Source organism: Perca fluviatilis, chromosome 5, assembly GCF_010015445.1.
Source record: "Perca fluviatilis chromosome 5, GENO_Pfluv_1.0, whole genome shotgun sequence".
Lineage (NCBI taxonomy): Eukaryota > Metazoa > Chordata > Actinopteri > Perciformes > Percidae > Perca > Perca fluviatilis.
In genome coordinates, this window is record NC_053116.1 from 23,956,118 (window position 1) to 23,982,107 (window position 25,990).

General features: G+C 38.7%; 1 protein-coding gene across 25 annotated transcripts in view; it reads left to right on the plus strand.

Moving 5' to 3' along the window:
• Positions 1-25,990, plus strand: part of kif1b (kinesin family member 1B) — a 65,227-nt gene that overhangs the window by 27,652 nt on the left and 11,585 nt on the right. For 5 of the 25 annotated variants that reach the window (XM_039801285.1, XM_039801290.1, XM_039801288.1 and 2 more), the window contains 24 exons: positions 226-301; positions 1,330-1,408; positions 1,512-1,654; positions 3,914-4,125; positions 5,907-5,986; positions 6,537-6,612; positions 6,822-6,872; positions 7,423-7,485; positions 7,732-7,811; positions 8,259-8,365; positions 8,715-8,798; positions 9,079-9,259; positions 9,393-9,465; positions 17,287-17,392; positions 17,500-17,517; positions 17,758-17,906; positions 18,693-18,871; positions 19,173-19,310; positions 19,866-19,886; positions 20,387-20,638; positions 23,595-23,713; positions 24,228-24,313; positions 25,196-25,325; positions 25,623-25,776. In XM_039801285.1, the coding sequence (XP_039657219.1) occupies positions 226-301; positions 1,330-1,408; positions 1,512-1,654; positions 3,914-4,125; positions 5,907-5,986; positions 6,537-6,612; positions 6,822-6,872; positions 7,423-7,485; positions 7,732-7,811; positions 8,259-8,365; positions 8,715-8,798; positions 9,079-9,259; positions 9,393-9,465; positions 17,287-17,392; positions 17,500-17,517; positions 17,758-17,906; positions 18,693-18,871; positions 19,173-19,310; positions 19,866-19,886; positions 20,387-20,638; positions 23,595-23,713; positions 24,228-24,313; positions 25,196-25,325; positions 25,623-25,776 (2,657 nt within the window). Of the gene's footprint in view, positions 1-225; positions 302-1,329; positions 1,409-1,511; positions 1,655-2,776; positions 2,852-3,913; positions 4,126-5,906; positions 5,987-6,536; positions 6,613-6,821; positions 6,873-7,422; positions 7,486-7,729; positions 7,812-8,258; positions 8,366-8,714; positions 8,799-9,078; positions 9,260-9,392; positions 9,466-11,596; positions 15,001-17,286; positions 17,393-17,499; positions 17,518-17,757; positions 17,907-18,692; positions 18,872-19,172; positions 19,311-19,865; positions 19,887-20,386; positions 20,639-23,594; positions 23,714-24,227; positions 24,314-25,195; positions 25,326-25,622; positions 25,777-25,990 lie in introns of those variants that run through there. The other 20 variants (XM_039801296.1, XM_039801308.1, XM_039801300.1 and 17 more) reach the window with 16 other exon arrangements.

Below are 25,990 nucleotides of genomic sequence, written 5' to 3' on the forward strand. Positions count from 1 at the left end.
TGTACTTTTAGGCACCACAGACAGTAAAATCCACGATCCTTGCACCAGAGCAAAAGCACTCTACTCATTTTAAAATAACTCTTGTCCATTACATATAAGGTGTTTGTCATGGTACATCATAATATTGTTCAGTCTCAACTGCCATCCCTAATTTTAGTGTTAGAACAGTCTTACATCATTGTCAGTTTTCTTTCTGCCTGCCAACTTAACGTTTGTTTACTGCAGAGCAAGAAGAAGAAGAAGACTGACTTCATCCCGTACAGAGACTCTGTTTTGACATGGCTGCTGAGGGAGAACCTTGGTATGAACATTAAGATCACCTGCTAAATATCCTTTACCGCTGGAATGTGGTGGAATTTATGTCTGTAAACTGTGTAGCAAAATCCTTATTCCTGGACAGCAAGACAAATTGAACCATCTGTATCCTGTAAGATGAAGTGTGGATACAAAAAATGACTGGAGCTAGTGTACATTACTCTCTGCCAATTTAAGAAGAACACTGTCAGCAGACTGTATTTCAACCTAACTAGACAAGCACGCACATCTCCTCTTTAGATATACACAGAGGAGAGGTGTACAGTGTATCTTTGATCTTGGCACACATGCAGTTTAGTCTAATGATACTGAAGTCTTATATTAGTGGAAAAAGTACTGTTTTCTTAAAGGTCCCATGGCATGAAAATTTCACTTTATGAGGTTTTTTAATATTAATATTAGTTCCCCCAGCCTGCCTAATGGTCCCCCAGTGGCTAGAAATGGCGATAGGTGTAAACCGAGCCCTGGGTATCCTGCTCTGCCTTTTGAGAAAATGAAAGCTCAGATGGGCCGATCTGGAATCTGCTCCTTATGAGGTCATAAGGAGCAAGGTTACCTCCCCTTTCTCTGCTTTGCCCGCCCAGAGAATTTGACCCACCCATGAGAGAGAGACATCATGGCTTTCAAACGAGCAAAGTGGCAGTTGGTCAAGGCCACACCCCCACCCTCCACCTTGCCCCCCCTCTCTCCTCCTCAATAGCTACAGACACAGAAATGGCACATCCTAAGGAAAGCTCATTGTGCAACTGGCTCTAGTGGCTGTAATTCTGCACCAAGGCTGAATTTCAGGAAAGAGATTTCAGATACAGTATTAGGGGACCACTAAAGTCTATATAAAAACATCCAAAAAGCAGCATGTCATAGGACCTTTAAAGCTGAGCATTTGTACTGTAAAGTGCAGTGGACATCTTGTTGAAATAAATATAATACTAATCTATCTTGTGTTTATAAAAAAGAAAGCCTTTTACCCACATTGTCACATAATTTAGCGCTTTACTGGTCTTTTGTTGTCAGGTGGAAACTCAAGAACAGCCATGGTAGCTGCCCTCAGTCCTGCAGACATCAACTATGATGAAACTCTCAGCACGCTCCGGTAAGGTTTCCATCCAGGACATAGATAATAACTTCCAAAAATAATTCCAGTTAATTGTTAATCCTTAACTATGAATAACGTTTATCACCATTATGATTTTTAGCTATGCTGATCGAGCTAAGAACATCAAATGCAATGCTGTCATCAATGAGGATCCCAACAATAAGCTGGTGCGTGACCTGAAGGATGAAGTGGCTCGACTGAAGGAACTGCTCCATGCCCAGGGCCTGGGAGACATCCTAGACAGTGAGTTTAATTCTATCACAGCAGGTGCTATCTGCAGTGGCACAGCTTCTACCTTCTCTCTCAGGCTCTACCACACGCTAGCAACATCTTCTTTCTACTTCACTGTCTGATTTCTTTAAATCAATCAATCTTTGTTTCCATCGCCTGTATCCATGCCCAGTACATAAGTAAAAGGACTTGTATCAGCTTTAAATTCCTTTTTACCATCATAGAATACTGGTTTATTATGCCTCCTTACAGAGTAAAGTGTATAAAGCATATTTTGTACTATGTATAATATGCACTACAGAACACTACATTGTTAGAATATTTAAGGTTGCATACTGTACAATTACAAATGATTTAATGAAAATATGAATTGGCATATTTGGCTGATTTTGACTGACAACACAAATGGTAGTTTAAAGATGCACACTTGATTTGCTGTACACAAGAGTAATGGCTCATAGCCTAGTCAATTAGACATAATACACCCATTAATAACTTCTAATATCTGCTGATTAATAACCTGTCTACTTGCTAATACGTGCTTAGATCATGCCTAACGATATGGCACTTAACAAGTCATTCCATAACGTTTTTTTTTTCCTCATTCTCGTTATGGGTGTCATCCAGCTCACTAAGAAATGTCTGTAACCTTTTCCTTCTCATTCTACTGGCACTGACCTCTGACCTCTCCTCTCGTGCTTGCCCAAATGGTTTTGGGTGGTGCGGCGATGATGCCCGTTATGGGTGAATCATAGTGTACCTCTTAGTAATATATTAAATCTGCTACCAGCTTTGCATGCAAATGCTAAAAAAGCAAAAGCTTAATAGGAGACTTAAAAATGCAAGGCTTCCGCAGGTGTGCTGATTTGGCGAGGGTTAGCATGCCACTAGGTTAGCATGCTTTGCGCTTGAACGTGGGGGTGAGGCAGCTATTTGCAGGCTCCAATCAAACTGTATCACAAGTAACTTTAGAATTTTTCCCTTTTTAGAAACATTACTTTTAGAATAGCTCGTCTGTCTTCCCCACCCCCAAGGCAGTTTTCTTATCTGCCTTTTACTCACTTTCTCAAGCTTCTTTTCTTGACGATGGTCTTTCTTCTTTTTTCTTTTTTCTTTACTAACCATCTGCTGCAGGTGACGGTGCTCAAATCTTTAGAATGTTCTCAGTTCTCAGTTCTCAAACTGAGGCTCAGAGCTACAGTCGGAAAGGTGCATGATTTAAAAAATTTTAAGTAGCCACACGAGGTGTGCTGTGTGTATACAAAGTTGACTAGCTTGATGTGTTATGATAGTTTTTGTTGAATAGTTAGTTTCCTACTGTAATGTGCCCTCTGCTGTATTCTCAGAAATCCCTAATAACTCCTCCTTCTTGCCCTTTTGTACTAATAAATAAGTAAATGTTTTGTTTAAACCTGAGTTCCTGAGCCAGGGTAAAATCATACATTTTGTTGCTATTATCCCACTACATACTAGTACAGTTGAGTGACTCAGCACTTGGTCACAAATGTCAGCACCTCCCAAATAATTTAAACTCTACCTTTTATTGGACTTTTTTTTTTTTTTTTGTTCTTAGAAGGCATAGTCTGTCTCAGAGGTCCTTGAGGCCATTCTATTGACATGAGCTGCCTGACCTTTAGGTGTGTGTGTGTGTGTGTGTGTGTGTGTGTGTGTGTGTGTGTGTGTGTGTGTGTGTGTGTGTGTGTGTGTGTGTGTGTATTTTTTTTTTGTGTGTGTGTGTGTGTGTGTGTGTGTGTGTGTGACTATTCAACTGCAGGCTGAACTTTGGCAGCATGTATCAATGACCCTCATCTGTCCTCCCTCTGGACCCTCTTACAGTCTCCTCCCCCCATCCTGTAGTTGATACACTGATGGCAGTTTTCACACAGTGTGTTCTCATTCAAGACAAATGCAAATGAAGTGCTCAGAGTTAATTGCTCTGCACTGTAATTCTGCCCCACATCAAAACAGCCCTCTGGAAGAGTTGGTGCAAGGAGACTGTTGTAAACCACCTGGAGTGAAAACTGCTTCTCTCTGTAGCTGACCACTATGTTGGGTGTTTGTCTTAACCCTTTGACGTAAAACTTGTCTTACATTGGTCTTCCCTCCCCTTTGTCCTTTCTCTTTCCCCATCTCTTTCTCTCCCCTCTCTCCTCCTATTTGATGTTTGGTTCCACCGTTTTATGTTGTTTATTCCCCCTATCCTGCCCTGGGCCTATCCCACCTCTCTCTGTGTTGTGCTCTCTCCCTCTTTCTCTCCTGCTGTTTGCTCAGACCTCAAAGACATTCAGAACAATAAGCATAGATACTTGATAGCCTCAGAGAATCAACGCCCTGGCCATTTCTCCACAGCCCCTATTGGTTCCTTGACAGCCTCACCATCCTCTGGATTACTGTGCAGCCAGGGGGGCCTTCAGTCAGTCACCAGCATTCAGGAGCGGATCATGTCCACCCCTGGGGGAGAGGAGGCTATCGAAAGACTCAAGGTAACGTTAGCCCGTGTGGACTGCAGTAGTCAAATCACACTTAGTTTGGTGACACTTATGTTTCATGCTAAGAGAAAGGAAGAGTCCCATAGCTATCTGCCCACTCTACTAAGTCCCTCAACGTTTGGCTACTTTTATCTTTAACTTAAGTCCTTTTGTTTTACTTACCTTTTTTAAACATGCCCTCAGTAGAGCTAAAAGCTGCCCCAAGGTGTGCTGTGTGGGGCAACAGGAGGGCTTGTACATTTTTATGCAAGGCATGTGCTGAAATGAAAATTTCCATAATATCTGCATATATATATCTATATCTATATAGATATAGAGATATCGATATCTATCCATCTATATGGATATCTATCTATATATATCCACTCATCTGTTTGAAGTTTTTTTTTTTAATAATTGAGATATATATATATCTCTCAATTATAAAAAAACTTCAAACATGGTTAAAACACATTCATAATTATAAATTAATAATTACTGTTTAATTTCTTCCTCTGGCTACTCTTCTGTATCCGTATCTTCTCATCAATATTTCTCCACTTCCTGCTGTGATAAATGTGTATTTAAGTTAAGTGTGTGGCACAGGAGGAGTTTCCCTTAGTTCTTGTTGATGGGTATTAAAATAATAATATAAGCATACAATTGTTAATTAATATATATATATTAATAATTGTTTCTCACATTCTCAAATTGCATAAGAAAATGTCACTTTTATTAAATATTTGAAAAGATCCCATAGTAGTTAAGGGCTGCAGTATTTAGTTATATATTTAAGTAACTGTAGAAGGTGCATCCTTCCAAAACACTGAAATATCTGTGAACGACAAACTGACTAGAAGTTTGAAAAAAATCATACCAACTTACAATAAAAGCCTCACACAGCATACCGTTTTTAATATTTGTTCAGTAAATTAGAAGTTCATGTGTTAATGTCAAGATGGCTGTTTAACATTAGCCCACACATAGCCTTTAATCAAAACACGCGTTGCTTGTCCTCACGTGGCCTCTAAGCTTTACTTCCCTCACGCTCTCAGTAGACCTCTCACTCTGTTGATAAGGGAGCACATAGCATTGCAACAGCCAACCATGAGGAGCTGCAGTTTCCATGGCAACCATGGTGCCCAGTCTGTCTGTCATCCAATGACGTCAAGCACCAACGCAGATACGGAGGAAATTGGACCAAAATAGATCTAGTCTCATTGGCTTTAAGCTTTAATAGTGAGGCATATAATACTAACATTCTTTGATCGTTAAAGGTGTTGCAGCTCTGTAAGTGATACAGAAACAAAAATGTTTACAATTCTTATCAGCTAACCTCATTTGTTACTATTGCCAAACATAATTCATTTTGACATTAAACTAAGATGACTATATAGTGCATTATTAAACCTTTATAGTAACAAATGTCAGAATAGATCAATACCAAGAAGAACCGACCTTCACTGCTTTTAAAGGATAAACAACCGGCTCAGCAACTGTACTGGATTACTAGAGCTTTAAGCAACATTATCAGAGGTGAAGCTAATAAAGTAATGGCATATTAGTCATAATAATTAGAGCAGTATGTTACCTCTGTTTTTATGCCTGACTCAAAACTTGTTTTAATGAAAGAATATGAACTTGACCAAGCAAGCATGTTTGTCACTAGTGTAAGAAATCTCTTGAATCCAGACTGTAGGTGCCTATTTTTACTGAGCGAAACACACTAATGGTTACAGTAAGATTACACTACACTGGTTGTTTTTTTTTTCTCACACTTTGCCTCTGGTGTTCAGGAATCAGAAAAGATCATTGCCGAGCTCAATGAAACCTGGGAAGAGAAACTGCGAAAGACGGAGGCAATCCGAATGGAGCGGTCAGTACTGGCTTTCCTACCTTTCAAGGGGGAGATGTTTGTCATACGTGTGCCTCCACCCCTCCTTTAATTCGTCTGTGTCCTCTCTGTGTTAGAGAACCCCCCCCCCCCATAACTCTGTCTCTGTCTTTTCACCCATCTGTGCTGTCTGTCTGACTTTCTTCACCTATCTGTCTCATTTTCTCTGCACTCATCTGTCCATTTCCCTTTCTGTCTCTGTCGTCACGCTCTGCTGCACAAACACCCCTCTCACACCCTTTTCTCCCCCTTTATCCACTCATCTGTGGCTGCAGACATAAACCATGTTAGTGTCTGTCCATTGAGTCTAACCAGTGCTTTTCTCTGCCTGTTGTCATTACCCAAATCACTTCCTACTGCGTAATGTCTCACATCATCACTTCTCATCCTCTTTCTCTTATCAACACAAAAGCTCTTTGCTGAAAAATGTAGATAGTATGTGTTTCCCTGTTGCAGAAATTCTTTGCAGATATGTGCAACATGCAGTCTTTTTAAAGTTTTATTTCTGACAAATGTTTTTCCGTCAATACAGGGAGGCCTTGCTTGCAGAGATGGGTGTGGCAATCCGTGAAGATGGTGGCACTTTGGGGGTCTTCTCTCCTAAAAAGGTAGAACAGACATGAGACACAAGCACAGATGCCAGGGAACTGTGTCCTATGGGTGGTGATGCACACCCTTCCACCCATCACTTCTCACTTCTGTTTCCCATGTTATCTTTTTCCATGAGAACCCTCCTTGTACCGTCTGTTTTTTTTTTCTCACTTTATTATTTTGTCTGTCTTTCCACTCTTGTTATTTGCTTCCTTCACATACTCAGCTTAGCTATGAAGGGACATTTGATGAGAAGTTTGATTGTCTTCCCACCAAGGTTTGTTTAATTGAATTAGCAGATAACTCTCCTTTCCTTCACTAGAGGAGTTTTAGTTTATTCTTTAGTAGTGATTTCACATCATAAATGTTGCATATATCTGCATTTTGTGTACTACATTTACACAGACCACTTGAATTAAGGATTATCTTTGAATATAATACTTGAGAAGATTATTCAAACCTTTCCTTCAGCTCCTTAGAGCTATTAGCGCTGAGGCTTATTAAATTACAGGCAATGGTGCATTCCGCTCACTCTCCTTACCTCTCCAGCGTCTTCTAATAGAGGACGTGCAATACACTTGTCAGAAGAGGCACGATTGTGACAGAAAAGTAGATTTGTTATCTTTTAATCGCTGACTGTTCAGTGTTGCTGTCACTAGATCATCAGAAAATTCCCGTCTTTAATTAAAATGAATGCTTCTTTAGACATGTTTAAACCACCTAATCTGCTGATTGATGTAGTTTTTGGTTGTTGTTGTTTTTTTTACATACGCCTTCCATTCATTTATTTTTTTTCTCCTTTCACTCACCGCCACTCCATGGGTTAGCATTTCGTTGAGAAGCCTTGTGATCTTTATGCAGACTTTAATGGGGTGTTTTCCCCAAAAAAGGTTGGTGGTTTGTTGGAGTAGCTGCTAGCATTATTTTTAGTGGTACTGTGATGTGTCAGACTCTAGAGCTGTCAGCACTGTGTCAATGTGACAATTTAACATATCACTGACAGCTCATCATCATTTCTATTTCATCAACTTTTCTAGTGTTGGTATACTTTCGGCACTGCTGAATATTGATAAAAGTACTGAAATCCTAGGAATGTTTTTGTGGTAAACTGTCTACCTCTTATGTTTCATCTGTAGACTCCACACCTGGTTAACCTGAATGAGGATCCTCTCATGTCAGAGTGTCTGCTCTACTACATCAAAGACGGAATTACAAGGTAACCAAAACCTGAGGACATTGAAATGCTGCAGAGGATGTAGAAATGTTGTGATTTTTTTCCAGGCAGTATCTCTGAACTACTACTCTGAAAGTTTGTCTTGCTTAACATCAAAAGAGGAAAAATGGAATACAGAGTCAGAGGAAACTGGCTTAAAATCTGCCACTGAGTGGCTTTCTAAAGTAACTTTCCTCCCCTCTTTGTCCTTTTGGCCCCCTCGGGAGACTATTCCTGTTGAGTTTTTTGTTACAACCGCACCTCAGGGGGACAATAATAGATGACAGAATCGCAGACAAAAGAACCTCTAGTCCTTTAGAAGTGTTGCCTTATAAAAGTAATGGTTTAAAGGTTACATTTAACTTCTGCTGCTGACTTTTGGACAAAATGGCTGCCATTACAATCAGAGGGCAGACTTCACTCTCTCAAAATGGCCTCTGATGGTTTCAGGGTGGGTCAGGCTGATGCTGAAAGACGACAGGACATTGTTTTAAGTGGAGCTCACATCAAGGAAGAGCACTGCATATTCCGCAGCGAGAGGAATGCCAATGGAAATGGTGAGGCACCATATTATGAGTTCGCTTGCTTTTGTTTGCTTTGGCGAATGTGTATTGAATATGACAGTTGATAACGTAGTTGATAGTTTGCTCTAATTTAAAGACTGATACCTGTAACCCCTAAATACCTGCAAAAGCAACCCTAGGCACTTTGTCAGTGGATGATATTAGGTGCATAAATATCAAGAGTCAAGATTCATCTTCTGTTGCTAATGGGAACATTTATGCCTTAAATGGCAGTAATCACCACATACACTGGGTTAGATATTTGTCCTTTGTCCATTTAAAAATGAATGATGAGCTTTTCAGAATGAGTCACTGATGACTGGTTGATGTGTTTTTGCTGAAGTTATCGTCATGCTGGTGCCCTGCGAGGGATCGGAAACCTACGTCAACGGCAAGCGCGTTGAGGATTCAATCCAGCTTCGTTCGGGTATCTTATTTTTGTAAATAATTTGTAAATGTAATATTTGTATTATCTCTGTAGGCCAACATGAGATGACTGTTTGTTTTTTCTATTAACTATAGATAATTGAATTCATATAATGGCGTTTTTCCTGGGGCTTCATAAATCATAGTTGTACAATATGGTGCTAACTAAAATAAAGAAATAAATAAAAACATGGTCAAACAAAAGTTGGAGCTTGGGGAAGGAACAATCTCTTTGCTAATGTTATGCTCTCCGTGCTTATTTCTTCCCCATCTTCTTTCAGGTAACCGTATCATTATGGGAAAGAACCACGTGTTCCGGTTCAACCACCCAGAACAGGCCCGAGCTGAAAGGGAGAAAACGCCAACTGCTGAAACCCCTGTGGAGCCGGTGGATTGGACCTTTGCTCAGAGAGAGCTTCTGGAGAAGCAGGGCATCGACATGAAGCAGGAGATGGAAAAAAGGTGCACAATCTATCCTGTTGGCTATATTTAAATGAACCTTTAATAGTGTCAGTAGTCTGTTTCAAATAGGGATTTTACACTATATCATGAATTGTGTGCTGTATTTCACAATATATTTTACTTATTTATGTAGGCTCACTGAGATGGAAATCTTGTACAAAAAGGAGAAGGAAGAAGCAGACCAACTTCTGGAGCAACAGCGACTGGTGAGTTCAAATAAGCTGGAATTTAATCAAACCCACTTTGTGAAATTAATGGACTCAGTCTGTTTTCTGTAAATTATCTTGTTAGAAGTTGTAGACAAGTAAGTAGTAACTACAGAGTGGGTTTAATAAATATTAAGCCATAACTTGTTTCATGCTTTTTGAAAGTTAGTTATAATTTAAAGGCAGCTGATTGAATCAGCTTATGTGATATTTTGTGTGTGATTTTGAGTGAAATGACATGGAAGTGGTATTCAAAGTTAAAGCATGGTTTTCCTTTGGTCAATTACAATTGGAAAGCTAGCTTTAGTTTTTTGGATGATAGTTTCACTCGGCCCATTTAAATCTTACTAGTACTAATTTTCACTCTGACACTTTTGAGATGTGTGAATCACACTTTTACTCCTGGCGCATGTCTGTTCTTTTTGCATGGAAGGTTTTCTGGTTTGAGACGGATGAGCTTTTACTCGCCTCCCTTGAGTTTTTCTGTAGCAATTTGATTGAGCGAGACTTAGATTGTAAAGCTTTCCCTTTTCCAAATCCCTGTTTTCACTTTTTCTTGCGTCTTTTCTATAGTGGATCTGAATCTTGCAAAACAGCAACTTACAGCTAAAGTTGATTTGATATTAAGATCAAAATTAATTTAAAACGTATTGAATATTGGTCAGTAACCCATTGAAACACATTGCCTTGTTTGCATAAAGTGACGCTGCTTTTGCATGGTTCATGTTAATAGCATGTTTTCTTAACTCATTCAGTACTGGTTCTGGACTAAGTTGCAGTGTTTGCTGTTGAGTTAGTCAGCTTTTGAAGTGGTTGTTGATTTGCTTGGATTAGATTTCTACTCTAGTTTTCTTGCTCTGTTTTATCCTGAGTTTCATCTCTTCAATGCAGTTGCTGACATGTACAATGCATTGTGATAACACAAATTCCTGCTGTAGTTTTTTGGCAGATAGTGACAATGTGGTTTCTCATTGACTTCTTTGGCTACCTCTCTTTGCTAGCCTTACCTGGCATCTGTGTAGCACACTGAGGGCACGGCTCAACAACAGAGTTATCACTGCTTACAGTTGAATCAGTGAATCACAGACCTCTTCCATATTCCATGGTTTTATGTGCAGAGTTACAGGCATAGGGGTTCAGACTCCGAGCAACATAACATGTCCAATTCTAGCCATAGATACACTATCATACACAAGACCTAAATTATCTGTACCAAATGGTTGTGATCTGTAATGTACTTTGTCTACAAACAAAATGAGAAACTGCATTTTTTTCCCCAACTAACATCTTTCTTGTAGTGGATTAATACTTACCCTCACTCTTGCCTCTCCTCTCTCTACTGGCTTTCTGATCAACTGCAAGAACACTGTCTTCTAACTCACTGCTAATACTAAAGCCACTCAAACCTTCTGGACTAAAGGGAGAAAGCTCCAAAATCCATCTACATGCATGCCACTGTAGCATGTTTGGGATCCAGCTTTCAAATCACAAAATTTTCAATTAAGAAGAGGAATATCACAAAACAATACAGAAGTGCTCCAATCAGCAACAATACTCTATTTTGATATTGCTTTTCTAATCATGATAGACATGCTTTACCTTTACTTTTAATATCAATATGCAACATTGGGAACAATATTGTTAAAGCTGATATGTGAAAAGCCTAGTTTTTACAACAAGTGAATGTTTAAATCCATATGAATTTATTCATATCACTATTCCACTAGAGTGATTATGAGAAAGACAAACTGACAAGCAAGAAAGTCAATGGAAGCCACTGTTGGAATTTTATTTGTTTTTCTGTCTTTATTTTGAACATGATTCTAGATGACTGGGTTCTGCATGATGCCATACATCTTTTACAGTAATGATGTATGCCCAATATTTAAAGATAACATATTTACAGTGTTATAGTCATCTTTGGTAAATATCCTAAATCTCAAAATTCTGAACCGCGTCTAAGCTGACATTATATTCAGATTTAACTTGGTTGAAGTTCCCATGTTGCATATTCATACCTTTTATTCATTCTTTTTTTAAAGCCATCCTTTCATTCTCTCTTTCATTTCCCATTTTAATTTCTCCTTTTTTTGGGAACCCTTTGGTTTGTTTCCTGTGTTGTTTTCTCAAGGATGGAGACTCTGATAGTGGGGATGACTCAGATAAGAGGTCTTGTGAAGAGAGCTGGAGACTGATCACTTCCTTGAGGGAAAAGCTGCCCCCCAGCAAGCTACAAACCATAGTGAAAAAGTGTGGATTACCCAGCAGTGGGAAGATAAGAGAGCCAGTTAAAATGTACCAGATTCCTCAGCGGCGCCGCATCACCAAGGACTCCAAATGGGTGACCATCTCTGACCTGAAGATTCAGGCAGTCAAAGAAATTTGTTATGAAGTAGCGCTCAATGACTTCCGCCACACACGGCAGGAAATTGAGGCCCTGGCCATTGTAAAGATGAAGGAGCTTTGTGCTAGCTACAGTAAGAAGGACCCCAACGAGCGGGACTCGTGGAGGGCAGTGGCTCGGGATGTTTGGGACACTGTAGGGGTTGGTGATGAGCGCATTGAGGATCTTATAACCAATGGACCTCGAGCAGGAGTGGTTGTAATGGATGACCTAAAGGTGCACATTGATAAACTTGAGGACATCTTGCATGAGGTGAAGAAACAAAATAACATGAAAGATGAGGAGATCCGTGCTCTCAGGAACAAGATGGTCAAAATGGAAAAGGTCCTTCCACTCATCACCCCAGAGAGCCAAGAAAAGCCTGCTGTAGGCACTTCTATTTGTGCTGCCAGTGCTGCCACGACTCCGAGCCCCCGAGAAGGAAAACCTCCGTTGCCTGAAAAGCCTGATGGAGAGGATGTAGATTCACAAACGGGCCAAAGTACAGGAGATGACTCAACCCTAAAGCGAGGCCACATGCGCTGGATGCGTCAGGAGCAGTTACGCCTGAAGAACCTTCAGCAACAAGAGATCTCCAAGCAGCTCCGCCGGCAGACCGGACCACATCGCTTTATACCCCCAGAAGACCGCAAGCTGCGCTTCCCCTTCAAAAGCAACCCTAAGCACCGTAACTCATGGAGCCCCGGTACTCATATCATAATTACAGATCAGCAGGTCATTGAGCTAAAGGTGCCCAAAGAAGCTGTAGAGGAAGAAGAGGGAGAAAGCCAGGCTGGAGAAGGCCCGCAGTCTAGAGAAAAGGTGGCTGCTTCACTAATCCAAGTCACTCCCCCACTGCCAAGCCCATCAGTCCAACGCAGGAGCAAAGACTTGGAGCAAGGTTTAAGCCAGGGTCACAGACATAACTATAGGAACAACCAGAACCAGCAGCCCTATGAACGAGGCCGCAGCAACTCTTTTAATCACCGCCAGCGGCCTTCTGGCTCCATGGAGTCACTGCAGCAGTCTGAAAGCAACAGGAGGCACACGCAAGCTTTCTACCAGCCCCGCCACCATCAGAACCAGCCAGCACATCCCCAGCCCCACCACCATCAACAACAACCTTGCCACTATGATAGCATGATGTATACAGATGGCAGATTCAATGGCTACCAGCAATACAATCCCATTGACCACGCTAACCATCCAATCTCCTTTCGGGCACCTCCACGAATGCGCAGGCAAATGTCTGCTCCAAATCTAAAAGCCAGCAGAGAGACAGCAGTCTGAGTGGGATTTGTGAAATGAGGAACTAGTTTGATATACTTTTTAGTAGGCAAACACATTACAGATCACAACAACTCAGAATCCTGTGAGTCAAACAGCTCAAACCGACTATTGCACTTGATCAGTGTGTTATTGGTTGATCCAAAAGTATTGTTTGTATTATAAGAATACATTTTATCATCATCATCCTCATAATATATGCCGTTTTATCAGTTTGTTGCTACATTGTGTGTGCTGTCATCACTAGCATTTGGAGAGCTGTCATAAGGAATTGAAGCCAACAGATGATAAAGGGACTGCTTTTTTCAGAAGAGACATGCCATGCCTGCTCTCCTCATTTTTCAGCATGTGTGACAATTCATCAATCACGCTTTGATTTGCCAAATTATTTTCATGGTTAAATTTCTGAGTTTACATCTTTGCCATTTTAGTATTCATTTATCATGAATGTTTTTAGCCACAACAGTATAAACACATTGAAGTGTCTAATTTTCATCGAGACTGTTGTAGCCCAAATTAGGAACCTAAAAACACTATATTTATTTATTTCTATATACCATGTAACTGAATGTTGGGATGGAATAATCAGTTCTCTTCACAGTTTTACATTTTGTGTTGTACCTTTTTATAAATCACCATTGGCCTAGATCTGGAATCAAAAGACCATGATGTTGGACATTTTCAAATTGATTATGGAATAAGTTGATGCACTAGTCAATTGTGTGACTGCCTTTTAAATAGACTGAAATATTTGTCAAAGAAAGTGGTATTCAAAAAGTGCCTTTTTATGCACTAACCATATTAATCCTGCTGTGCATTTAATATAAACGTTTTCCTTTCCCTTCTTTTTAATTCAGTACTTTTGCACAAGGTTTCAGCTCAAATTTGCTAAGTAAACTTCATAACTTACCTAACCAACTAACTTTTAAGTAATAACCTACTGATGTATTACAATTCTTAGTAAGCCGCTTGATCCCAAACTTTTTTCTTTCTTTTTAGATTCATTTCAAATATGTAACTGCCACCTACTTGTGTTTCAGTACTTTGCACTTCTTCAAGTCATGAATAATTAGTTAGTGAAGACACTAATTGTAATGTTAAGCAATAGGTTACCCTATTCCTAAAACTGTTTTTATTTAAACATACCTTACAAACTACCCACATTTTATATGTTGGGGTATTTCTCTCAGTATGTTTTCATAATAATGCCATGTTCTCACAGAATCCTGGAGTTTACTAAAGACCCTATCAAATGTAAGGTCACTATGCTGATATGTATAAACTAGACATCATGAGCTTTGAACTGAGCTTTGATTTCCATTTCATGCGGCCTTAAAACTACTTTCTGGGTTTGTGGTTCACTAAGGAACCTCAGAGTTCTCCATGTTTTTCGATTGGATGTCCTACGGAGTGTTGTCATGGCTCCCAAAGAATCGCCTTAAGAAATGTTGGGGGGAGGACAAAGACTTGAAGTCTTTGCATAATGTTATTTGGGAGAACTATCCATGTCAAATGAGACACATAGTCATGCAACTGGATAGATCTATCAGAGTGATGGTCTATGAAATCATTCAGTTTTTTGCCTTAGTGCTCTAGCACTGAATTAGCAGCAAGTCTGCCTGTCAATCTGTCATTTCCTTGCTGCATTCGTAGCTTTAAAATAATTCATTAACTATAACATGTAATTACCTGATGACTTTCAAATAATTTTAGAGAAACCGTGACACTCAGCAGCATGGAAGAGACCTTTGATGACTATCAAAGAATGATAAAATTATGTTCTGTGTTTTATACTATTAGATTTGACAGTATACTGTATATTCCGCCTTACTATGCTGTAACAAAAACCAAATCATATAATGACATATGCAAGTCTAGTCTCTACCTTATGCCTCATGTCTTTTGACTATTTTTGCATGCGCTTACATTTTTTCCTCCCTAATAAATGCTCCATTAAAGAATGTTATTTAACATATGCACTGGTGCTGATGGCAACCAGGTAAGCTGGAAAGTATACAACATCAAATGGACAGCGTACTGTTCTTTTGAAAATATACATATGTCTGTGTTAGGTCTCAACTCAAAGTGTCTGTTGAGTGATGTACGTCTACTTTTCGAATCTGCAATATCGAGTGCCTCACAGTGGCTGTGTACCAAGTTGTGTTACTCCTTAATCAAGCACTTTGTGCAAAAAAAAAAAAAGAAAAAAAAAAAAAAAAAAAAAAAAAAAAAAAAAAAAAATTGTGTTAAAAAAAAATGAAAAAAAAAAAAAAAAAAATGACATGATCTAAGTGCAATTATTTGTTATACATGGGTGGTATTTGTTTTTCACTGCCAATAAATCAGTTTATGGACTGAATCAGATCTCTGCATGTATGCACTAGGGCTGAACAATTAATCGAAATTGCAATATGGAGTAGTGCAATATCCAAATCGCAGGAAGTGCAATATTTTTTAGAGGCAAAATTAATGTAAAATACCATTCTGAATTAAATATTGTGGTGGTGGTGCAGCAGCAGCGATGTCCTGGCCTACAAATCTTATTCAACAGACTTAAGAAAAATCACAAAAAATCATACCATGATCATTTTAAAATATTTTTCAATGAAAATGGGAATAATGATGAAAAAATTATCATTCCCTTGAGATTGAGAATCCTATCACGATTGCAATATCAGTCAAAAATAATCGCAATTAGATAATTTTTGTTCCAAATCATTCAGTCCTAGTATGCACTTCACAGCAGTGACCATGTGAGACACTATACAACACCTCAGGTCAGATTAAAGGCTTTGTAAATGCTTGAATTGATACGGTTTACATTTTTATTTCTGAAACATTCAGTTTAAAGCTTGAATCACAGACATTTGTCCCTTAAGTTGCAAAAAGCCTTTTTAGCAATTTTTTTGTTACTGTCCTCATATAATACTACATCATGACAATGTCCCACATATACTTGCACATGGGATGGGGATTAAAGTTGGATTAGTTGGCATTTACTGTACCTCATTCCATTAACATGACTTTAGGCATAAAAATTAGCCTTTGCCATTTTCTTTAATAAAATGCCATATTTTATCATTTGTGAATTTAAATATTCATGTTTTGAAACTGGTTAACATACTGTATTCACATGTTTCATTATGGTACACATGTTACAATAGCAGCTTCATGCAGAGAACTACATTTAGTAAAACTTGCTTTTTGGATTTCCAATCGTTTGAATGGAGAGAATTCAGCTTTTAGCTTGTTGGTTGAGTTTCAGCAGGGTGGCGTTTAATGATGAATGAAAAGGCTGCATTGTCTTCCCAGAAAACACTGAACAAACAGGATGAGGTCATCGTAACCACAGCCTGTCCTGCTCTGATGATGAGGATGGCGCCCCTCATTGGATTACAGTTGACTTAGCTTCTACCAGCACCTCCCCTCTTCCATTCCAACTGTTCCTCTCAGAATATAACCTATTTCATTGTTTCAAGAAGTTTAATTTCCAGAACATAACTAATTTCAGAAAAACATCTTTTTCTGTTTTTTCATTCATTGCATTGGCTCAAGAAATGGGCTATCTACTTAATTTTAGTATATAGAAAATTGATATTATTAATAATATAATAACTTCTTATACTTTTTTTCTTCAACGGATGTCTTCAATTTCAGATTTTTAGTTTATGGTTTAAGGACAGTAGACATGGGATTATTGATTGTAATAAATGTTATCCTCACAGATCTTCAAGTCATCAATAGCTTTCACTGCTAGTGTTTTAAATACAGTAAATGCAGTATATAAAAACACCCTAATATGTAGTGTTTCGATACAGGTATGGAAATGTACAGTATAAAGAAAAAAGGTCCAGAATTCATCTCATTAAACATTGGCTGTAATTGTAACCCACTTTCATGTCACATTGAATTATTTACACATCCAGCTGCACGTATCCATGCATCATTTGGACCACTAACCAAAGTTTTCAGTACTTTTCTTTAATGTCGAAATAAAACTTTGGTTGTATGGACTTGCAAAGTGGAGACTGCACAGCTATCCCAACACAATACTGTGTATTATTGTACTTAGTAGCTAAATTCAACTGTTGTTGCGGCTGATGGAGAATTGTCCATGTTCTCTTCCCCCGTCCCTATGTGTTGCTGTCCAGGTGTACGAGAGCAAATTGCAGGAACTTCAGAAACAGGTGGAGACTATTTCTCTGGTAGCTGAGACACCTGATGAAGAAGAGTTGGAGGAGGAGGAGGAAGAGGAAGGTGTGTACTGTAAATCTTTAGTCATGCATATATTTCTTTACTTCATGTATTTAAGCACAAAAAATATATAAATAAAATTGTATGTTTTCTTCCACATTTCTGTCCAGAGCCTAGACTTCTGGGATGTGCGTATAGTATTTCCTGTTTTATAATCAGAAGAATGTAATATCAACTTCATTCAGATTAATTAAAATCAGTTAATATTTCCATACTAATTACACATTCAAGGTATTAAGTCAAACTAGTCCATAAGGACAGTATCTGCTAATCCTTTGAAATAAAACCTACTACTAATGCGTGCGTGTGTGTGTGTGCATACGTGCGTGTGTTTTTTAACATCGCCTGTGTCTCCCGTCTCCCTGCAGTGCCGTGGACTCAGCACGAGTTTGAGTTGGCTCAGTGGGCTTTCAGGAAGTGGAGGTACCATCAGTTTACCTCCCTCCGTGACCTGCTGTGGGGAAACGCCGTCTACCTGAAGGAAGCCAACGCCATTAGTGTGGAGCTTAAGAAGAAAGTAGGCAAAAATTATATTTCAGTTTACTTAATCTTGATTTAGCATTGGTTGAAGGTGGGTTTTTCCCAAAAAAAACATTTTTATAAATAAATATTAAAATATGGAAAGAAAAAAACATTTGGAGACTTTCTAAAGGAGTTATGTTAAAAGCTGAATGAAACCTGTGTGTAAAGGAAGATGTAAATTAGTAATCCTAAATGCAGTTCCTTTAATCCCATACATAGCCACTGAGCATTGGGTTCTGGGATGTTCAACTGTGAAGCGAGATGACAACGTGATAGCATGATGATCTCGTGAAAGATTGACTTAGATTTCTTTGCAGCCCAGTCTGATGCTAGTGATTTATTTAACTGGAAACTCAACTTAAAACATCAGAGCACTGTTGTTGACCCATTGTCACGTCAAAAGCTGGTCAGCCTTCCCCATTAGGAGACCAGTGTGCTTTATCTTCTCGTCCAGTTCTAGGCTCTACATAATTGATAATGGAGATGGGTCATAGGACGTTTTTTTTTTTCTGTCTGTGATTTATATCCAGGGTTGTTAATTAGTTTAGCATTTTGCCCCAAGAGGATTCTGGCAAGAGAAAGGCCACACAATTAAGCATTGTTTGACTTTTCCACCCAGGTATATGCAGTTAAATAGAATGAATGACAAAAAAAATCTTGAATAAAGGTTCAGAGTTTTAAGTCAGGATCAGGAAGTCAGAATGGATTCTCATGCTTGTTTTTTCTTGACTTGGCTTGATGTTTTATTCTTACCTTTTCAACCACCTCTCCCATTCTTCAGGTCCAGTTCCAGTTTGTCTTGCTGACGGACACACTGTACTCTCCGCTTCCCCCTGAGCTACTGTCACCAGAGCCAGAGAAAGAGCGTGACTCCAGGCCTTTCCCCCACACCGTTGTGGCGGTAGAGGTTCAGGACCTGAAGAATGGAGCCACACACTACTGGTCCCTTGATAAACTCAAGTAATGCCAATACCATATTTTAAACTAGTACTGGTTTTAGTTAGATGTTTAAAATGTAAAAACTAAGTGCAACATGTCACTCACTACAGTCTGCTTTTACTCAAAAGTTTTTCAGATCTCAATTTTCTCAATCAGCCTGTTGTCAGATCATTTCTCATGCCTTCAGTACCAGAAAAAAATAGTAAAAAAAAAAAATAACAATGAATTATGAATCTGACATCTGTTCATCTCCTCCATCCATCCATTAGGTGAGCCATATATTCTATCTATCTGCTTAAGTGCACTCTGTCGTCATTTGCAGGCAGAGGCTGGACCAGATGAGAGAGATGTATGACCGTGCTGGAGAAATGGCCTCCACAAACCAGGAGGACGGAGAGGGCTCTATGACAGGAAATGACCCCTTCTATGACCGCTTCCATTGGTTTAAACTTGTGGGGAGGTACGTAATGCAACTACAGAAAATATACGTACAATACTGCATATGTTACTGTAGTTAATCACCAAACATCATGTTTGTTGGTGCCTGTTTGAGTTCTAAGTTACTGGTTTTGTTTTTGTGGCTTCACTCAATCGTTTACTTCCATTTTTCATTTTTATGGTCAAATTCTGTGTCATGTGTATAAGTGATATCACATGTTTTGGCATCATTTATGTCTGGTGTAGGTGTATGTTTTGTTGCGCATTATACATTATTTTGTTGTTGTCATGTTTATTATTTGATTTACATTTGTGATTTGATATTTTGTTCTTAATTTCATGTCACACAATATTCCTTTGTGTATTTATTCATTTTATTTGACATCACATTTTTTCACATCACAATTTTTTTATATTTTTTTATCATAAATAATGTAATTTATCCGTTGTATTATTTTGCTGTCTTTTGCCATTTTCATGTTGATATCCTTTTCAGTTCATACAAAAGCTTGTTAACAACATAGTGGATTTGGATAAAGTGGAAATTTGTGGCATTTTGTATTTTATCCTCTTTCAGCCAGCATACATTGGAAGATTTGTATGTTAATCCTTTTTAAAGTGGCATTTCATTTTGGTATAAAATAGTCATGTTTCTATAAATTGCTGTGACACCCAGCAGCTTCTTGTAATGCCTGCTCTTTATTAAATGAATCCTTCTGTTGCATTTGCCATAGCTTCAAAGTAGTAGTATTAGAAAAAATAATTTTCTCAGTTGATTTGGTTTCGCTAATCATCAAATTACCACCAGATTAATGTAAGCATGTGCCGTCTTTGCCAATGAACGTGTGGCTGCTGTTGGTGGTTAATTACTTTGCATTCTAATGATACAAAAACATGTTTATTTTTTTTGTATTAGTACATGGTTTTATGTTATTTGTTGTAGCAAACTACCAAACAACATAACATTTGTGAGAAAACAATGGCAAATTGAAATGTCACATCCTATACTTAATGAAGTGGCCTGTTTAACTCTTCTATTACTCCATTGTTACCTTTCCTTGGTTCTTGCCACTGTACCCAAACTACCAACCCGCCCAGCTCCCCCATCTTCCACGGTTGTGTTAATGAGCGCCTGGCCGACCGCACGCCCTCGCCTACCTTCTCTACCACTGATTCCGAGATCACCGAGCTGGCGGACGAGCGCCAGAGCGAGATGTCTGACTTGATTGATGATGAGGCTTTTGTGGATGACACCAGCTCAGATGCTGGCACTGAAGAGGGCTCGGACATCTTCAGTGACGGCCAGGACCCCTTCTATGACCGCTCACCCTGGTTCATCCTGGTGGGAAGGTTGGTGACTGGCAGTTGCATTCGCTCGTTCTCCACACATTGGCTGGGACTGGAGTTTGGAAGTTTGGCTTGGTTTAGTGTAGTTCATTTATTTTTATTTTTTTTAAGATTATTTTTTGGGCTTTTCCGCCTTTTTAATAGAGAGAGGGGGAAGACATGCAGGAAATCGTCACAGGTCGGACTCGAACCCTGGAACTCTGCGTCGAGGCATAAACCTAAAGTATATGTGCGCCTGCTATACCACTGACCCAACCTGGCCACAAGTGTAGTTTATTTTTAATTACACAGGTGTAGGTTGAAGTGAAACAAAGTAGGGTAATACTTAAAGATTTAAGAGTGCCAGTTAGAAAACACTTCCTGTAAAAAGTAAGAAAAAACACATGCAAATGAATGATGATTAACATTTTATAAAACAGGTTTTATGGATGAATTCATGTTTGGTATATGTTTATGAAGATGTTGAAATAGATGATGAACAGACTGATGTTGCATCCAACAACAGTGTTCTCTAGATGCTGAAGTATATTCAATATATAATTTCACGTATTATTTTGGGAGCTGGCAAATCTTAAAAAATGTGAGCGAATACTAAGCATATCCCTTAATAATTATCAGCAAAGCCCTCCGTGGTGAAAGAATAATTTCAGAATCAGATCATGTATTCATAGCAGCTTTGCAGAGATAAAATAGACCAGTTTTAAATTTAATATGATTACTCATGCTTCTGTGCTCGCAGGCCTGCTTTGTATGAGATACTTTTAATTTAGACTCAGTTCCCAAAAATTGAAAAGCCACCATTCTTTTCTCTCCACCTCCCAGCTTGATGTCTCATTAACTGCCACCATTGCAGCGCTGACTGTATTAACTCTTATCTGTGTATGAACTACATGTATTTGCTGAGTCTAAGTTGATTAGCTGTCTGTCATTTTATTTTTTTATCCTTTAAACCTTGTCTGATTGTTTTTTTTTTATTATTATTATTATTGTTATTATTCATAACAATGTATAAATACATTTGGTTTCATAACCTTGTTTGTTTTAACATTGCTCCTGGAATGTATTGTCGATAATATTAACTCACTTGTAGTTGACAGTCACATAACCATGCTTATTTGTGTTTGTTTTAATTCATTGTCAAGATGAAGTAATATGCTGCAGTAGCATTTGAAATCACAGCACACGTTGTACCAAGGCTGTTGCCTGAGCACCGCAAACGTCATAGCTGAGTAATAAACAGCCCGTGCTAATCTTGGCTCAATGCAGGCTACAAGCCAGCCAGACTATGCAACAGACGTAGCTCAGCTAGCTACCTCGTCACTGTGACTTCAGATATTGTACAGATTGATATCTCTCCTCTGCCTTGGCCTTGAGGCTCCCAGCAGGAGGAGGGATGGGCGACAGGAGAAAGAATAGATCACCAGGGGTGCAGCAAAACAAATCCATCAATCAATCAATTTTGTTTTTTACAGTGTAAAATCACATCATGGTCTCAGTACACTTTACAATTAATGGAACACAGAAATAACAGACATCAACAAACAATTGAACAGCATTATAGCAGTAATAATAAACAATACAAAACCAGCAACATAGAGAATAAGGGAAAAATGTTTGTTTGTGAAGGACGCAGAAAGGGTGGTGTGCTATGGTTGGCTGTAGTATAATGAGTATAGGTAGGTTTTCAATCTAGATTTACAAATGTCAACTGAGTGAGGTACTTTAACATATAGTAGAAGGCCATTCCAAAGATGGCACAGTAGGAGAATGCTCTATATCCCACTGATTTTTTGTGTACCAGGGGAATGACCAGGAGACCAGCATAAAGGGGAGCAGAGAGTGTGTGCCGGTTTATATTGTGTAATAAGCTCAGATAAATGTGTGTCCATGCAGGGCTGTATATGTTAAAAGAAGAACCTTAAAATCAGATTTAGCTTGCACTGGGAGCCAGTGAAGAGAGGCCAGAACAGGTGTTATGTGATCATATTATCTAGTTTTTCTCAGGATACTGGCTGCAGTGTTCTGAGCAAGTTGAAGGCCTCTAGTGGCACAATTTGGAAGTCCAGAAAAAGGGACGTTGCAGTAATCAAGTTGGGAAGACACAAATGCATGGATTACAGTTTCAGCATCACAAAATGATAAGATGGGTCAAATGTTTTGCAATGTTACTGAGATGGGAAAATGCTGTCTTGGTAATAGTCGTGATGTGAGACTGGAATGTCAGGCGAGGATCGAAAATCCCACCAAGGTTTTTGATGCTCGAGCTTTCAGAGATAATACAACCATCAATATTTATACACAGATTCTTAAATAAGTGACCATGTTTGGCTGGTCTTACTACTAATAGCTCTGTTTTATCAGCATCTGTTTTTATCAAGCCCTGTTTTATCAAGCTCTACAAAACAAAATGTCAGTGAGTGTGAGAGTTAGAGACAAACATCGCCATGTTACGACACCATAAACCACTCTTTTATAGCCTTTACTGCTGCATCCCAGGCGATCTGTCATCACCCCGTCACGCATTTTAAAAATCAAGTTTGTGGTTTGAACTGCTGCAGATTTCAGTGCCCTGGAGCAGTTATAATTTATGTTCATATGGTTTTGCTCATTCCTTAACATAATTGTCACTAATATTTTACTGTATGTTATATGTAGTAGTCTAATGCTAAACACTAGAAGTGTTTGTGCTCCTTATGATGTTTAAATCATTGGATAGATAGATGGATAGATGGATAGATGGAGCGAGCTATCAGAAAATTGTCTCTTTGTCACTACTTGGATATTTTTCATTTAATTTGCTTTTAATAGGCTTAAAATAAATGCAACATATTGCAGTTATATGACAAAAAAGCATACACTGTCATAAATACAATTTGAATGTTCTCTGGATCCAGAGGCTGCAGTTGTTCCACCCTGCACCAGAATCAGGTTTTTAAGTCTCTCTCCTTTTTACTCTCAGAGCTTTCGTGTACCTGAGCAACCTGCTGTACCCTGTACCACTGGTGCACCGTGTTGCCATAGTAACAGAGAAGGGCGAGGTGCGTGGTTTCCTGCGTGTGGGGGTCCAGGCTATAGCTGGTGAGTAATTAATGAGATTAATGAGCAAGACTGTTAGGATCTTCATGCAAAGGCTACATCCTGCTAATCACTCATTTAAGATTCACTTTAATGTCCCACATTGTAGGAAATTTGGATTGGGCTTCCACCCATGCTGTATCCATAAAACAAATTCCACATACATAAAAAGACACACAGTAGAGGAACAAGAAACATATCTCAGAACAAAAAATAACACACACTGATGCTAAATACGTCCGTGTGATATTTTCTTGTGAAGCCGGCTGTTTATCTTAGTTTATCTTAACTTTCAGAGAAATAATATAGTTATGTGTAGCAGTTAAAAACATACTTTGGTTCTAACTTCTATTATGATATTAGTGTTAATTTTGAAGAATTTTGAAAAGCCAACAATGTGATGGCAAAGAGAAGATTCCCCTTAGATTCCTTGTGTATTCCTTTTGATATGCTTTGACAGTTTAAGCAAACTGTCTGCGATAGATCCTGATAAAAAGTATGGTTTGTCTCTTTGTAGCTGATGAGGAGGCCCCGGACTATGGGTCAGGAGTTAGACAGTCAGGAACCGCCAAGATTTCCTTTGATGATGAGTACTTCAAAAAGGTAAGCCCTTAGTCCTATGAAAGTAGCTTTAAACTTGAAGACACACTTTTTTTTCTCTGCGTGAGAGAGTGGGTGTATAATATTTGGGTTATGACATGGAATGTATCTGAAAGCACGAAAACAAGCATAAAATAATGTACAACACTGATTAATTGATGGTTAAAGTTATTATTATTATTATTATTATTGTTGTAAAATAATTAGAGAAAGACAAACCTTATCACATAACCTAGAAGTCAGGAACCAGGTAGACAGAAAATGAAATTTATATTATACTGTGTGTGTGTATGTGTATGTATGTATGTGTGTGTGTGTGTGTGTATATATATATATATATATATATATATATATATATATATATATATATATATATATATATATATATATATATATATAGTTTCCTTAGGACAAGACCATGATAGTTTTAGGAAAGTAGGATATTATATAATATGGTCATGTGTACATTATCTGACTACTCAAAATAGAATATACATTATCTAGCACATGACATCTGTCCAACCTATTTGTAAGTCTTGACCATGCACCATTTAATGTCAGTGTTTACAGAGGAGCTGAGTGACAAGAGTGTTAGTAATCAAAGCTTAAATAAATGATAAAAAAATGTTTCATGCAAGTTTACTTTCCCCGTTGAAACCTGAAGAGAGTAGGAAATTCAACAAAAAACAACTTCCTCTGCTGTTTATTAATTTCCTTTTATATTTTCTAAAGACAAATAAGAAATATAAAAATGTCCTCATGTATCCAATATTGCACAATAATATATGCATTCACCCAGGTGGATATGTGTTTATTCCTTTTCTCCCTACCAGCTATATACTAATCCTCCTCCTTCTTGCATCTATCTCCTTTTTGTCCAATCAGAATGACTTTCCTTCCATGGTTATGACCCGCTCCGGTTTGTCCCTGGAAGAGCTGCGCATTGTGGAGGGTCAGGGCCAGAGTTCAGAGGTCATCACACCCTCAGAGGAGCTTAACAGAATCAATGACATGGGTACGACTGCCAGACCTTCACGTCGCCACCTCGTAAATTTTGACCTCTCAGCCCAACGGGAAACACACTTGGCAGATGGTCCTGATGAATGCAAAAGAGGGCACCGAATGTATAGTCATGGAAATGAGACTGATGCAGTTTTTCTTACTTTGTGAAGGAATGTTACTACAAATCACAAGCTTGAGATTGTGCGGAAACCAGTCTGATTGATTGAATTGTGCAAAACTATGCAGATTAAAAAGCACAGTTGCAGGTGCAGCTCCAGTCCTCCTAACCTTCCCCTTTGGCTTTCTTTAGACCTCAAGCTGGGTAACATCGCAGACACCAAGCTGAGTTGTGGTGATGGTCTGGCAGGCCAGCTGGAGGTGGGCAGCATCTTTACCTTCCGTGTTACTGTGCTCCAGGCCAGTGGCATCCCGCCGGAGTACGCAGATATCTTCTGCCAATTCAAGTGAGTCCACAATCCTCAAAAATAGTGTGTGATAACTTGATCTTACTATCAAAGCTTTACAGGTATAAACAGCTTTACTGAGGGAGAAACTAATAAATAGCAATATTATTACTAAAATAAAATACATTTTCATAAAATGTTGTGGACTCTAGGTTTGAATGTCATAAAGAGCAATGCTAAATTCGAGAAATTGATGACATTAATGTCTTTTGTA